The sequence below is a fragment of the Scomber scombrus genome, chromosome 5 (genome assembly GCF_963691925.1).
Source record: "Scomber scombrus chromosome 5, fScoSco1.1, whole genome shotgun sequence".
Taxonomy (NCBI): Eukaryota; Metazoa; Chordata; class Actinopteri; order Scombriformes; family Scombridae; genus Scomber; species Scomber scombrus.
In genome coordinates, this window is record NC_084974.1 from 12,227,481 (window position 1) to 12,241,190 (window position 13,710).

General features: G+C 39.2%; 2 protein-coding genes across 2 annotated transcripts; one reads left to right on the top strand and one right to left on the bottom strand.

Moving 5' to 3' along the window:
• Positions 1-3,063: 3,063 nt before the first annotated feature.
• cryba1a (crystallin, beta A1a) lies at positions 3,064-5,637 on the bottom strand. Its single transcript, XM_062419111.1, has 5 exons — positions 5,576-5,637; positions 5,296-5,414; positions 4,753-4,894; positions 4,036-4,178; positions 3,064-3,211 (listed from the first exon to the last, which is right to left on the bottom strand). Exons 1-5 carry the CDS (start codon positions 5,612-5,614, stop codon positions 3,064-3,066), a joined length of 591 nt encoding a protein of 196 aa, XP_062275095.1. The 5' UTR covers positions 5,615-5,637.
• A 4,774-nt stretch (positions 5,638-10,411) lies between these two features.
• On the top strand, positions 10,412-12,788 carry crybb1l3 (crystallin, beta B1, like 3). Its single transcript, XM_062418886.1, has 6 exons — positions 10,412-10,510; positions 11,448-11,521; positions 11,623-11,741; positions 11,834-11,966; positions 12,310-12,452; positions 12,620-12,788. Exons 2-6 carry the CDS (start codon positions 11,456-11,458, stop codon positions 12,786-12,788), a joined length of 630 nt encoding a protein of 209 aa, XP_062274870.1. The 5' UTR covers positions 10,412-10,510; positions 11,448-11,455.
• The last annotated feature ends 922 nt before the right edge of the window (positions 12,789-13,710 follow it).

The following is a 13,710-nucleotide window of genomic DNA, read 5'->3' on the forward strand; positions in this document are numbered from 1 at the left end:
AAGGGAGATAGGTGAAAGTCCTTGAGTACATTGTCCCTCAACAGTTTTTTGTTAATTGTTGATGGCTCTGATAGGCTGTGGGAAGAAACTCAGCTCAACCTCTCAGTTTCTCAGTGTGTGATTGAGCATGCACAGGTGTTTGCTTGATTGCAGCCGCACACAAGAGACTGAAATACAAAAATATACAAAATCATCAAAACACAACAACCATTCCCTCACCAACCCAGACCATTGAGTTTAGTTCATGCATTTTTCTTCCACAACGAGATAAATAAATAAATAACCTGATTATTAATATTAATAGTTATACTATGTTTGACATAATATTTCATAATGCCTTGGTTATCTGTTTGCCAGCATATTAGGTAAGTAACCACTTGACTTTACCCCACTTTGAATTAAACTCATGTAGCTCACCATTGATACCCCCCCCCCCCCCCCCCCATTTGATTGTTAAAGCTGCTACACTGAAGGTATTTACATTTAAGTTGTTTTATTGACTTGATGTTAATAATCCGATAATATTAATAATAATTCTAATCAAACCTCTTCTGTGTCTTCAAGAGGCCTGAGAAGCATTTGTTCCCTTCTTTGTAGTATATGTCTAAGATGAAGAAACAAATGGCTTTATGTAAAGAATTCATTGGTTAATGTCCAATCAACCTTTCCAGTATACACCCTCGCAAGAATTATTTTCTTTCATCGCATAATTTCCTGTTTTTTATCTTTCTTTCTTTTTATATTTCGCTCTTTATTATTCATAGACCACACATGCCTTGTTTGAACTGTCTAACCTGAAATTGTACAATGCCAAATTGTTTGTCTTAAGTAATGTTAGAGGGTTTTTTATCATTTGGAAAAATATACTTTTTGTCTCATATAATTTTGTTCTGCTGTGTGTGAGAGAGTTGCTGCATGTATGTTTTATCTCTGTGTACCTAAAAAAAATACTGAAAAGCTTTCCTGAATCCCTTCTGTTTGTTTTAGTAAAGCCTCGGGGCACACCTGTTCATGTCCTATTCTGGTGCATTAGTAGCAGACTATGAAAAAAAAGCTTTTAAAAAAGGAGACGCTAAGGAGTATCCATAGTTATTTGGACCATATTGAACCCTTTTCCTCAAGCTTAGACATACAGTAAATGTCATCTGCAGTTATGCTGACTGACAACTCTTTTTTACTGAGGTTAAAAATTGGAAGCATGGCTCTACAGAACAAGCCTGAAGTTTTAAAAACATGTCTGTTATTCTTGACTCTGAGTTGGATTTTAAATCACAAGTTGCTTTTCTCATGTAAGAAATATTGCAAGAGTTACCTCTCATTGGAAGATGCCAAAAGGTTGATGCAATCCTTTGTATTTGCCTAGATTGCATTAAGTACATTATTTACTTGCCAAGATTACAGTAATGCACTATATACTGGATTACCTGAAACAAATGATAGGCTGCAACTTTCCAAATGCAGCATTCAGAATTTTAACAAATCCAGGAAAAGAAAACATATTATACCAGTTCTAGTGTCATTTCACTGGTTATCTGTAACAATGAAGATTGTCTTTAAAATCCATTTACTTGTTTAAAAGGCCTTAAATGGTTTACCTTCATGCCTCTCTGATTGCTTATCTGAGTGTGTTCCAAACCATTCCCTTAGGTCATTTAGTGCTCAATGAACCAGAAATTAATTACAAAAAATATGGTTAGGCATAGGCTGTTATTATGCACCAAAGGTTTGTAACAAACTTCCATCACAAATAAGACTGTTGATAGTCTTAAGAAACTTCAGAACCTCAAAACTTATTTCATGATCTTGCTTTTAATTGATTCCACCTTCTTTTTTAATGTGATTGTTATATTTTGATGTGCCTTCTATATTGCTCATACTTGGTTTATGTTTTTTATATCTTAAGATTATTTTTTACCACTATCAGCGTTTCTATTATTAGTAGCCTATTTTACTAATCTCTTATAAAGCACTTTGAACTGCATTTTATGATATGAGAGGTGCTTTATAAATGAAGTTCACTATTATTATCATTATTATTATTATTATTATTATAAATAGAGAAAACCTCAAGGAACTAAGTGAAAATGAGTTTTACTTTGTGCTGTTATCAGTAATCATTATATTGGATGGATGAAAGAAGCAACTACAATATGTTTAATTTGTTTGCATTTTGAAAATTATATTTTAGTTGTTGGTTCAAGAATTTTAGCATGTATTCTCTCTGTTATAACATTATTGGTCCCCTCTTAATCGTGACTGTTTCCATTGATTTCCAATAATAAAGCATTAGCATTGACTAAAAGCTGGTGATGCTTGTCGGGTGCTCATTAAAGGGAACCCAAACAGCTTGAGTTGCTTGATATGGCAAAATATCTGCCAGGTCCCTTTTTCTAGGATGCTATAACTCTTTGGGCAGTAATCTACATGGAGGGTCTTGCATCTCTCTAAATGCATATTTTATGTGACACTTTGACACAAGAGTAATTTTAGTTAACAATGCCCAGCTTTGACTCCAGGTCAATGTGGAGCATGTTTAAGGTATTAGAGGGGTGATGCCTATATCTTCTGTTATAATAGCATTGCTTAATTGTAAATGGTCACAGACAAATGGAGAAGTTTAGTGAAATTAACTGCGACATATAATTCCCTAAAAACAGGAAATACAAATAAATCACAACAAGCACAATGAAGGCTAGCAGCAGACTCTTGTATTGTTGTTTATTTTAAGTTGCCCATTTATTTTTTACACCTGCTGGCACCAACAGGAAATGAGGGGCAATGAGTCTGAGTTACATCATCAGGCCCTTTAACTCCCTCCTCTTCTCTTCTCAGTGGGGCGGTCAGCGGCCTTTCTCCAGTGGCTCTTTTTTTTTTTCCTTAATTTTTTTAATCACTCTTTTTTTATTGTCATTTGGCAACAGAACAAAACAAAAGTGCTGTAAACATGTTGCTGGTGAAGCACCAGGGAGTGCTGGAATGACTGGGTGAAGGGAGCAAGAGGAGGAGGAGGAGCTGGAGGAGGTAAAGAGTGAGCAGTTGGGGAGAGAGAGGGGCTGCAGGTCTTTATTGCTGGATTCGACGCAGCGACTGCACCTGGAAGGACTGAGCATGGGAGCCCCACTCTCTGTAATGTTTGTACTCGCCGCCATGACGATCGCACTCCATGATGTACTGGTAACCACGGTAACCAGGGAACTGGTAGCACACCCAGCTGGAAGAGGAGTGAGGGAGGGGAAGATGAGGACAGGAAAGCAGATATTAATGATAAATATGTGGTTACGTGTAAAATGAAATGTTACCCACGTGATATAAGATACATTTACATAAAATATAACAAGAATTTTAAACTATGTGAGAAGAAGGAAGTGGCTAAATACTGCAGGCCTCTTTAAAATCTGGCATTGTGTGCGTATGACTCACTCCATTCAAATGAGGATGTGACATAAGAAAGTGGAGACAAAAATCTAAGACTTCCTTCACTCAGATAAAATCAGGTTAGACCAGTTTTTAAAATGAATGCAATTAGGATTCAATTACATACCACTATCTTTGTATATTTTTCTGATTAGCAAGAAATACGTTTTTTTACTTGGAGCAGCAAAACAATACATACTATGTTGTGTGTTATATTTCCTTTTGATTTTTAAATTATATTGCACCATGCAGGGTGGCTGTGGCTCAGGAGGCAGTTCAAGTCATCCACTAAACGGAAGATGGTGATTTGATCCCCGGCTCCTCCAGTCTGCATGTCAAAGTGTACTTTGCAAGATACTGAATCCTGAAGGGTGTGCTAGTGGTGCGTAAGTGTGTGTGAATCAGTGTTAGAATAGATATCCTAGTGTGTAGGCATCTTGTACGGCAGTCTCTTCCATCAGCATATGAATGTGAGTGTAAATGGAATACTAGAAAGGCGTTTTATAAATGCAGTCGTTTACCATATGTGTAAAAAAGGCCACACTTTTTATCCTGTTGGTCTATGCCAGCAGTAACATGTCAGAGTGATCCATGTGAGTGCAAACAGAGGCTGAGACTTACGCGCCACTCTGAACTTGCATGGATCCAATCTCATTGTTGCCCCAGCCCATGGCCTGCAGAGAGGGGTAGTCATCATTTATCTCCCACTGACGTCCCATGAAGTTCTCCTTCTCAAACAGCACCATCTTGGACTCCTTGTGGTTCTGTGTACACGAAATGCAAGAAAAGACAAGTTCAGTGTAAGTCATTAAACAGAAACCAGCACCAGCTATACTGTGTTAGCAATGATGATGCTCATCTACTGCAGGTTACTGTAAACTGCAAAGTGATCCGTACACTGAAACCAGGTTTTTTTGTAGCAAGTACTTTGTGTTGTCCATTTACGGAGGTATTGAGTAACAGACATGTAACTGTTTCACTTTCTGTCCATGTTGGACACTCATAGTTGGACACTCATAGCTGCTGTTATATACCAGATGAGGATCAAATGTTTGTTCAGTGGATACTATAATTATCTATCAAGCCATTCTCTACAAGATTAACGCTCCCTACTTGCGTTTCCTCTCTGTGACCAACATTATAGAAAGTGCTCTGTAAATCAGCACTGCAAAACAGTATATTTTTAGCTGCAACCAGCAGCTGGCATACGTCAGTCTGTAGGCTTGACACGCAAGAAACGGGAGTTCTAATCCCAAATGAGTCAATTTAATGAGTCAAATGTTGTCCTTTTTCAGACAGAGGGAAACAGAAGCTGTTGGTTTTGGAGGAGAGACTCACAGCAGAGCAGATGGGGCGGAAGGACATCATCCTCTCAATGTGGTAGGCGTTGCTGCCACTCCACGACTCCCAGTGAGGATACTCTCCTCTCTCCAACACAAACTGCTGTCCACAGAAGCTGGAGTGCTCATATCCTGTCCAGCTGTCCATACAAGCAGACACACATACACACACACACACACACACACACACACACACACACACACACACACACACACACAAATACAACATTACTGGATCATTAGGACACTGATAAAACAGACTGATCACCAGGTTTCAGAGACGTGATTTGTGTTGAATGGTTTTGGAAACAAGCAAGACCTACAGTATATGTAGGGATTTTTCAGTCATTTTAAGGTGCAAATTCTAGAGTTTAACCATTAAAATATGCTTCAATGGATTCTAATAAGGCAAAAGTGGACCAATAACTTGTTAAATATGTCAATTTCTGCTGAATGTGAAAGATATAAACATATAATTTGGGTAAATTACTGCTGCAAGTACAGTAGTTTCTCCTGTGTTTCTCCTCTCTGCTTGACTTACGCTCCACACTCCACCTTCAGAGAGCGGATGTTGTCCACGCCGCACTCCATGATGTTCTGGCATGCTGAGGTAAACTCCAGACGCTTCCCCTGGAAGTTCTCCTGGTCATAAACTGTGATCTGGAGAAGACACAAATGCATACATGTAGTATGCACATGCCACACGCACACACTGATGTGTGTACAGACACACACATTATTGACATCATCAGGCCAGGCATTAAATTAAAAAAAATGTAATCTGCTTTTGTTGATCGTCCGTGGCATGACATCAGACTCACCTTCCATGGTCCCAGAGGGTTGGGATTATTCAGAGCCATGCTACTGTGTTTCTCAGTGCGGATTTACCTTCAGTGCAGAGAGCAGAACCACATTTTTATTGATTTTATTATATTATTTGTAGGCAAATCAAGGGAAACATCAAACACAATGGCTTCATGCCACATATGTGTGTTTCAGCTAATGTCTTAGTTAGTGTCAGTTTATTTTCAAGAAGCTTAAACTATCTGCTGTCATTGTTATTTTCATGTTTGACAAATGTGATTTGCGTGATGTGATCAAACCTATAAGATTATGTTATAAATGTCCACTTTCGTATGTTTTGTGTTTAGTTTTGTTTGTTTGTGCGTGTGTGTGACATAACTAGTTTCACCACCATTTACCACCTCAGAATCACAAGTGTGGGTTGACTTACAGCTGCATTTAAAATAATGATCTGCTATTACAGTGATAGTGTAAACATCTATGTTATTTAGATATTTGTTGCATTACAGATTAAACTGTGACCACATGTCATGTGTTTGGAGTCTTAGAACCTTCCCTGAAACTGCACATGCTCACACGTAACCAGCTGCTGTTAATGTATGCACAAAGCTGTTGCGCAGTCAGTATGTCTGCGCATCTGCACGTCTGACCTCACTCTATACATTCATGTGGCTCAGCAGAAAGAGCAAAGACAAAGGCAACAACAATGTAAAGTGACAATGGTCTATAGGTTGAATGGATTGAGATGAAGGGCTTACCTGACCGGCCCCAAAGAATAGCAGTGCAGTGCTCACAGGGGGCTCCACAAAAACGATGTTCTGACCCCGGAGTAAACGGACCTATTTATACATGCTGGTGCTGAAAAGTAGCTGGGCCTGTTGGTCCGGGCAGGAGTCAGCACATTGCTCTTCCAGCCATTGTTCAACACTGAGCTGCTAGGCTTTATTTCTCTGTGGTGGAACTGGATAAAGGGCACCATGCCCAGTGCAGTAAGCACAAGTTCCAAATCGTCCATGACCAGTGGGTCGGACCACAGTCCTGGCACAGCTGGGTCCAGGAAACAGATCATCACAGATGTGGATATTTTTGCCAGTTATGCGTGCAAATGGGAAAACAACATGGTCAAGTGTAAAGCAAAAAACAGGTTACAAACAAAACACATTAAACACTCTTCAACTTCATACTGGTTTCTTAAAACTAGATCCTAGAAGCTTTTACAAAAGGAGTCTAATGAACAAGTTTGATTCACATTTTAATATTGTACTTACTATGTTTTTTTCCACACCGCGCTGTGCTCTGTCTCCAATCTGATGTCCACCTCTACTGATCCCACATCTCTGGTCCTTTCACCTTTTCATTCACTCCTATGTACACACATGCTCAGTCATGCACACACACAGTCATGGGCAGAGACAGACACGAAGAGGCCATGCAGGCATGCATACATTTAGCCCACACAAAGAAACGCACACGTCTATACACAACCATTTAGACAGTGACAACTGACATTAAGAGGTTTGTTCAATGATTTCAGAGGTTTGTTCAATGCCACTCTACTTAATGCAACCTAATAATAGTTCAATGTTTTTTATTTCTCCATGGCAGTAAAAGCAACTATTAATTGGGATGCATTAAATACTGCAAACACATATTTAACATTAAAGCAGTTAATCTAGCTATCTCAAACAGTGTTCATTTTCAACAAAAAGCTCATGCAAAAATACATTTTAGTGTTCATATTACAAAGCTACACACACTCTAAATACTTGGGGTTGTTGAGGAATAAATGTCTGAAACATTAAACTTGTTTTACACATTACAGATACAGATGGGTGCTAATTAAAACTAAATGAGTGGAGAAACATAACAAATGCAGATTCTTCCACACAGATGCACTGTCTGGTACTATTAAGCAATTACCATCCATTCATGCTCTGTGGCATGTATAGGAACGCTGAGCTAAACGCTATTTGATTCTGATTTTGTATCAAAATGACATGAGGAAAAGATCTGAGTAACTTTGAAAATGGGTTCATTGTAGGGGCACGGATAGCAGGAGCTTCAGTCACAAAGACTGCTCAGCTGGCTGCAGTCTCAATAAGAACTAAAGTGACATCTGCATTTAGATCTACAGGAAATACATCAGTAAATAGGGTCAGATATATGGTCAACATTTGATGACTGTGATGCTTGTGCATTAGTGCGATGTGTAAGGAAAAACAGAAGAGCAAATCTTCTTCAAGTGACTGAGAATGTCAAAGCAGGACGTGATCGGACTGTCAGCAACAACAGTCCATCAATAATTACATAGAGAGGGATTTTATAGTAGGGCTGCAGTGCTTAAACCCCTCATTACAAAGATGAATGCACATTTGAGAGTTCAGTGGTGCAAGAATCATAGACTACTGAATCATAATTCACCTTATTCTCCACAAGTGGGCAAGTGCATGTATGCATACACCAAGGGCAATGTACAGGCCTGAATGCTTTAACCCTAGATTGAGGGGTCCAGTGGCTCTGTTATGCTGTGGGGGGCATTTTGCTGGCATGGTTTGTGAATCATTTACCTATGGGAGATTTTGAACTGACATGTTAGACAGCGCTCTCCACCACCATCATCAAAACACCAAATGAGGGAAGATGTTTTGGATGTAGAGTCCAGTAGAGTTCAGAGTGTATAGAATTAATGCCAGGGCACATTGAAGCTGTTCAGGTGGCATGTGGTGGCCCAACACCATACTATGACCCCTTATGTTGGTTTGTCACCAATCTGTACATAAATAGAGTAAATGTAGAAACTTTTGTCATGTAGGTTTTACTATCCTTATATGTTATCAATTTAAACTCCTATTTAAGAGTAACATTTTATGTAAAAGTATTATTTCCTGTGTGTGGCATGAAGCTGATGATTTCTAAGCTCAGCAAAGATCATGTGCACGTACTGTATGAGAACATCCGTATAGCTCTATTTTCATAAGTGTCTAAGCAAACTGGTTACTCAGTCACACCCAGAAAGATAATTAGAGGTATGACGTTTATTTTACTTCAGCCACCTTGTATTTGCCTTAAGCTAGCAATGTCAATATAAGATGCAATATAAGACAGATGTTTTTGTGACTGTAAAATCTTGCATGACTCACAAAGGTGAACAGCAAACTATAACACTGAGACACAAAAAGCTCAGGAGCATATTAAATCCCAGGTAAATGTTAGCTTTTCAACACAAATGCCTCAGGTTTGAACAATCTGCTATTTACGAGCTAAAAAAAGGGAAGTCACACAGGTAACCAAATAATCAGTCCTGTGGTAGTTCCAGTAAAAATGTTTCTCTGTCCTAAGATAAAACTGAGCAGTAAGGCATTGCATTTTAGAAAATGTATGACATTTTCTCAGTAGAGAAATGATATGAATTCAAATTAAACTGATCTAGTTGTCTCTGTTCCTCTTCACGTGTCAACTCTATAAATGTCTAAAATAGCTCTGATTTTAGATGGGTTGTTTTCTTTGTATGACATTTCCTGTGGGTTATTTTGCTATGCTCTAATAATTCATTTTATAAGTTCATGCTGTGACTATTTGCCTAAAGCAGTAGTGGAAGGAGTATTCAGATCCTAAAATGAGGTAAAACTAGAAATACCACAATCTAAAAATACTCTATTAAAACCAAAAGTCATGAATTCAAAATGTTACATAAGTAAAAGTACAGAAGTATCACAGCAAAGTGCATTGAAGTGCAAAAAGTTGTACTCATTATGAAAAACTGCTTCTTTTAGAGTGTTACATTATTATAGTAATATTATGTTGTTTGTTTTTATCACTCACAAATATATGTAGGAGCATTTTAATGTTGTGGTCGCTGAGTACAATTTTGATTTCAGAAATGTAGTGGGGTAGAAGTACAAAGTAGGATACCATGGAAGTACCCAAGTAAAGTATAAATACCTCAATTTTGTACATTCAGTTCTTGAGTAAATCTACTATCTATTCAAAACATCACAGGGCAGCAGATTTTAAAATATCCACTTTCACAACATATAACCTACATGTAAAAACAGTTATTTAAAGCTTTAACAGGTTATTTTAATATATTTGTGTCCTTTTGGTCACACGGAAACTTTTTAAATCGATTTTCAATAAACATTATTTTTGTGTGCATGCATCCCTCTTTGCATGAACAACAGCATGTGTGCATATGAGATGATTGTGTGTGTTTGGTTGTATGAGATGTGAAGTGTGCAGATAGCACAGCCTGTCCAAAATACGCTAAGAGTGTCCAACACTGTGCCTGTCTAAACAATAGGGAGATGGATGCCACTCCTGCAGTCAGCACATTACACACACAGGGCTCAAAGGCTTAGACCGGCTGCACTGGTGGAGAGAAAGGGAAAGAAAGAGAATTTGAAGATGAAAACAAAATGAATCAGAAGCAAACTGGTCAAAGGGAAGGACAGAAAAAAATAGAAAAAGAATTTAAGAAAGAAAGTGAAGTACAAAGCTTGAGAATTGTGATTGCATGAATAACTGTGTGCGTTGTGTGTATGAATGTGTGTGTGTGTGTGTGTGTGTGTGTGTGTGTGTGTGTGTGTGTGTGTGTGTGTGTGTGTGTGTGTGTGTGTGTGTGTGTGTGTGTGTGTGTGTGTGTGTGTGTGTGTGTGTGTGTGTGTGTGTGTGTGTGTAGAGAGGCAGGCAAACTTTCTGCTGATGGCAGTGACTGTCCCCCCACAATGGTGCTGCACAACAAAACAGGCAGCCGAGTCAGCATGACTTGTCCGCAGATAAGCAGCGTGACCTCTGACCCTGCAGGATGCTCCAAACAGCTCACAGCCAATGAGAAGGCAGAATTGTGCCTTTATAGACTTGAGCTGGATGTGAATGTATATATATATCCCCACTCGCAACGGCGGCCATCAGTCCCACCAAAGGTCGGTCCATTTCAACCTGCAATTGTAACTGTAAGTTTTCACTCAAAGGTCTTCTTACTTATTTAGTGCTAAAAAAAAATGTGGATAAAAAGGGACAGATTTCGGTTTTCCTGTCTGATCACAGCATGATTGGCTCGTCTCTTAAACCTTAACTTTGGACTGAGTAGATGGAATATTGACATAAAATGCAGCAAGGTGTGGTGTGATGTTCAGTGGTTCAATCTGAGGTAAAAACTGGTGAGAAAGATGGGCGTCTCTTCCTTTAACTTCTCAAAAAAGGAAGGTTTGGACAGATTTGGGTTTGTGGCTTGTTGATCAATATTCTTTCTGCAATGGAGAGGACATACATTTAGGGAATGTTACAGGAAACTCACTGAGAATATAGTTGTTTGATAAGAGATTGAGACAAAAAATATGCCATTTAAAAAAGACTGTTGGGGTGGATTTCTAAGAAATGGGTGATTAGTTATACGTTACAAGAAAATACAGTTTATGAGGTTTATGGTAAGCACAATATATGTTTTAAGCTTAAAGTCGTCATCAGGATCTACATTCCAACTGTCCTAGAGGGCACAAAGTAGGTTTTTTTTGGGTTTACTGTATGACGTTCACAATATAAAATTACATCTGAAAATATTTCTCCTTTTGTGAACACTGACAAACCAGATGTTCACTTTTAATCCTTAGGCAAAAAAAAGAGATATTTCTGTCTTCACCTGCGCTGACATTCATTATATTTAGATTTCAAAGTTGCTGCTGGGATAATAACAAGGTTTAGAGTGTTGGACTTATTTTTTAGTCCTGGCTTGAGCAGTTAAATTGGATTGGAGAGTAATCCTACTAAAGTAAAATGTACTAATTAACACACCTGCCAAGAAAGAAGAAGCAGGAATTACATTCTTCATAAGTGCGCAGTGATGTCTGAAAATGGCTAAATGTCTTTGTGTTTCTTCTCGTCTCTTTCCAGATCTGATCATGTCTCACTCAGGTGCTCAAGGCAGTATTGGCAGCCACTCTGCCATTGGGCTGCGCAATCAAAAGGTGCTTTCACTTTTTTTTAATGGACTACTACTCAAGACTACAAAAACTAAAGTAAATGTGCACTTCAACAAATTAATACTTATGGTGGCTTTTCTTTTCAGATTTGTCTCTATGAATTCGAGAACTTCCAGGGCCGCAGGATGGACCTGTTTGGAGAGTCCCGTAACCTGATGGAGAAGGGTTTCGAGAGAATTGGTTCCATCAAGGTCGAGTGTGGACCGTAAGTCACCAAACCTGCCATTCAAATATTGCATAACTTTTTACCAAAGAGATTAATTCAAATAAGTAAAATCTATCTAACTTTCTTTGCAGCTGGGTGGGTTACGAGCAGCAGAACCTGACTGGTGAGATGTTCATCCTGGAGAAGGGAGAGTACCCCCGCTGGGATACCTGGACCAACAGCTACAGGTGTGACTCTATGATGTCCGTCAGGCCCATGAAGATGGTGAGTCATTTTTAATGTTGCCTTTCCTGTTTGTGCTGATTTTTACTTGTATTGTTCAGTTCCATTTGGACCTCACAGCTAACTAACTTCTCATCCATCTTTTAGTGCCACTGAGGGAAATACGTTTTTTAATGTTGGTTTTTAAAGCAACATTTTGACCACATGGTCTTAACTTAATCTCACAATTTTCTCACAACAAAAAAACTGAAACTGACTCAAATTTAGGAACAGAGGCTACACCAACCACATCCACAGTGTCTGTTGTTATGGCCCTCTAAAGCAGCTCGTTACAAAGAAACTGTTTGATATTAACTAACTTGAAAATGTTGTTTGTATCTTATAGGACCCCCAGGACCACAAGATCTGCCTGTACGAGTGTCCAAACTTCGAGGGTCGCAAAATGGAGGTGTGCGATGAGGATATTCCTAGCCTGTGGTCTTATGGCTTCCAGGATCGTGTTGCCAGTCTTCAAGTCACCGGTGGAACGTAAGTCATTTTGATTCCTTTCTCTGGTGCTGTTTTTATATACTCAACTGTAGATTTCAGACAGGAATAACATTCAGTTTAAATAAAGTAATAGTAATGCTCTAATAGAGAGAGAAACTGGTTAGATTAAGATTCATGCTTCACATCTGTTTCTCTCCTCTTCACAGCTGGGTGGGCTACCAGTACCCTGGCTACCGTGGCTTCCAGTATGTGTTTGAGATGGGCCCTTACAAGCACTGGAACGAGTGGGGAGCCAACCAGCCCCAGATCCAGTCCATCCGCAGGGTGAGAGACATGCAGACACACCGCAGGGGCTGCTTCGAGATGACCGCATAAAGAGGAGTCCAGCAGACTGTGGGCTAACAGGAGGGAATAGCAAGGGGTCAGGCTGGCCACAGTGCTAACCATCCCTTGGAAATTCTTCATTGGCCACTTAGCCACACAAGCTAATGGCTTTTGAATATTGTTATTGCTTTTGCTAGCAGAATTTGGAAGTATGTGCTATCATGAATGATCCTGTACGGGATGAGAAGTTCTGATTGTCACAGACCTCCAGAGTAACTGTAATATTGGTAAAAATGGTAGCAATGCTCTCTGTCTACAGACCTCATACAAAGATAATATGATTTATAATATTTATTAAAAGGGGGGTTATAAGGGGATTGGTAGTTGATAGTTTGTGTTTACTAGTTTGTTTCAATGCCATTATAACCCCTTTTATTTTATTTTATTTTATTTTTATCTACTTGCCTACGTGTTTCAGCTTAAATGATGCCAATAAGCCTGTTCACCGAAGTGCTCTACCCTCTACTGGGATCCCTAGATTTTAGAGAGTATTGAAATAGATAGCTATCATATAACTCCTCACACAGTACTACCATGGACAGCTCTCAGCTCTGCACATTGCCCTGCAGTAAGTTTGCTAAGCAGAGGGAGGCACTATCTCCTCATCGCAAAGCAAAAGACTTCTGGTCAAGCCTCTGATCAGGTTCAGTGACTGGAGAAAGCTTGTGGCCAGCCTGTGATTGAACAGGAGACAGGTGGCTGTGCAGGGTTGTGTTTTTGCAGATGTGACTATCTTTTTGGATGGCCTGTTTCAGCTCATTGATGGGGCTGTCCAGAAGATGTGCATTTTACACTTTCTCAGGGATGCTGGCATCTGGAAAGCAACTTTCCAATGGAAACAAATTAAATAAAAAACATTACGAACATGAAAGATGGTCTCAGCTAATTCTTTTTCCCTGCTTTTTCCTTAAAG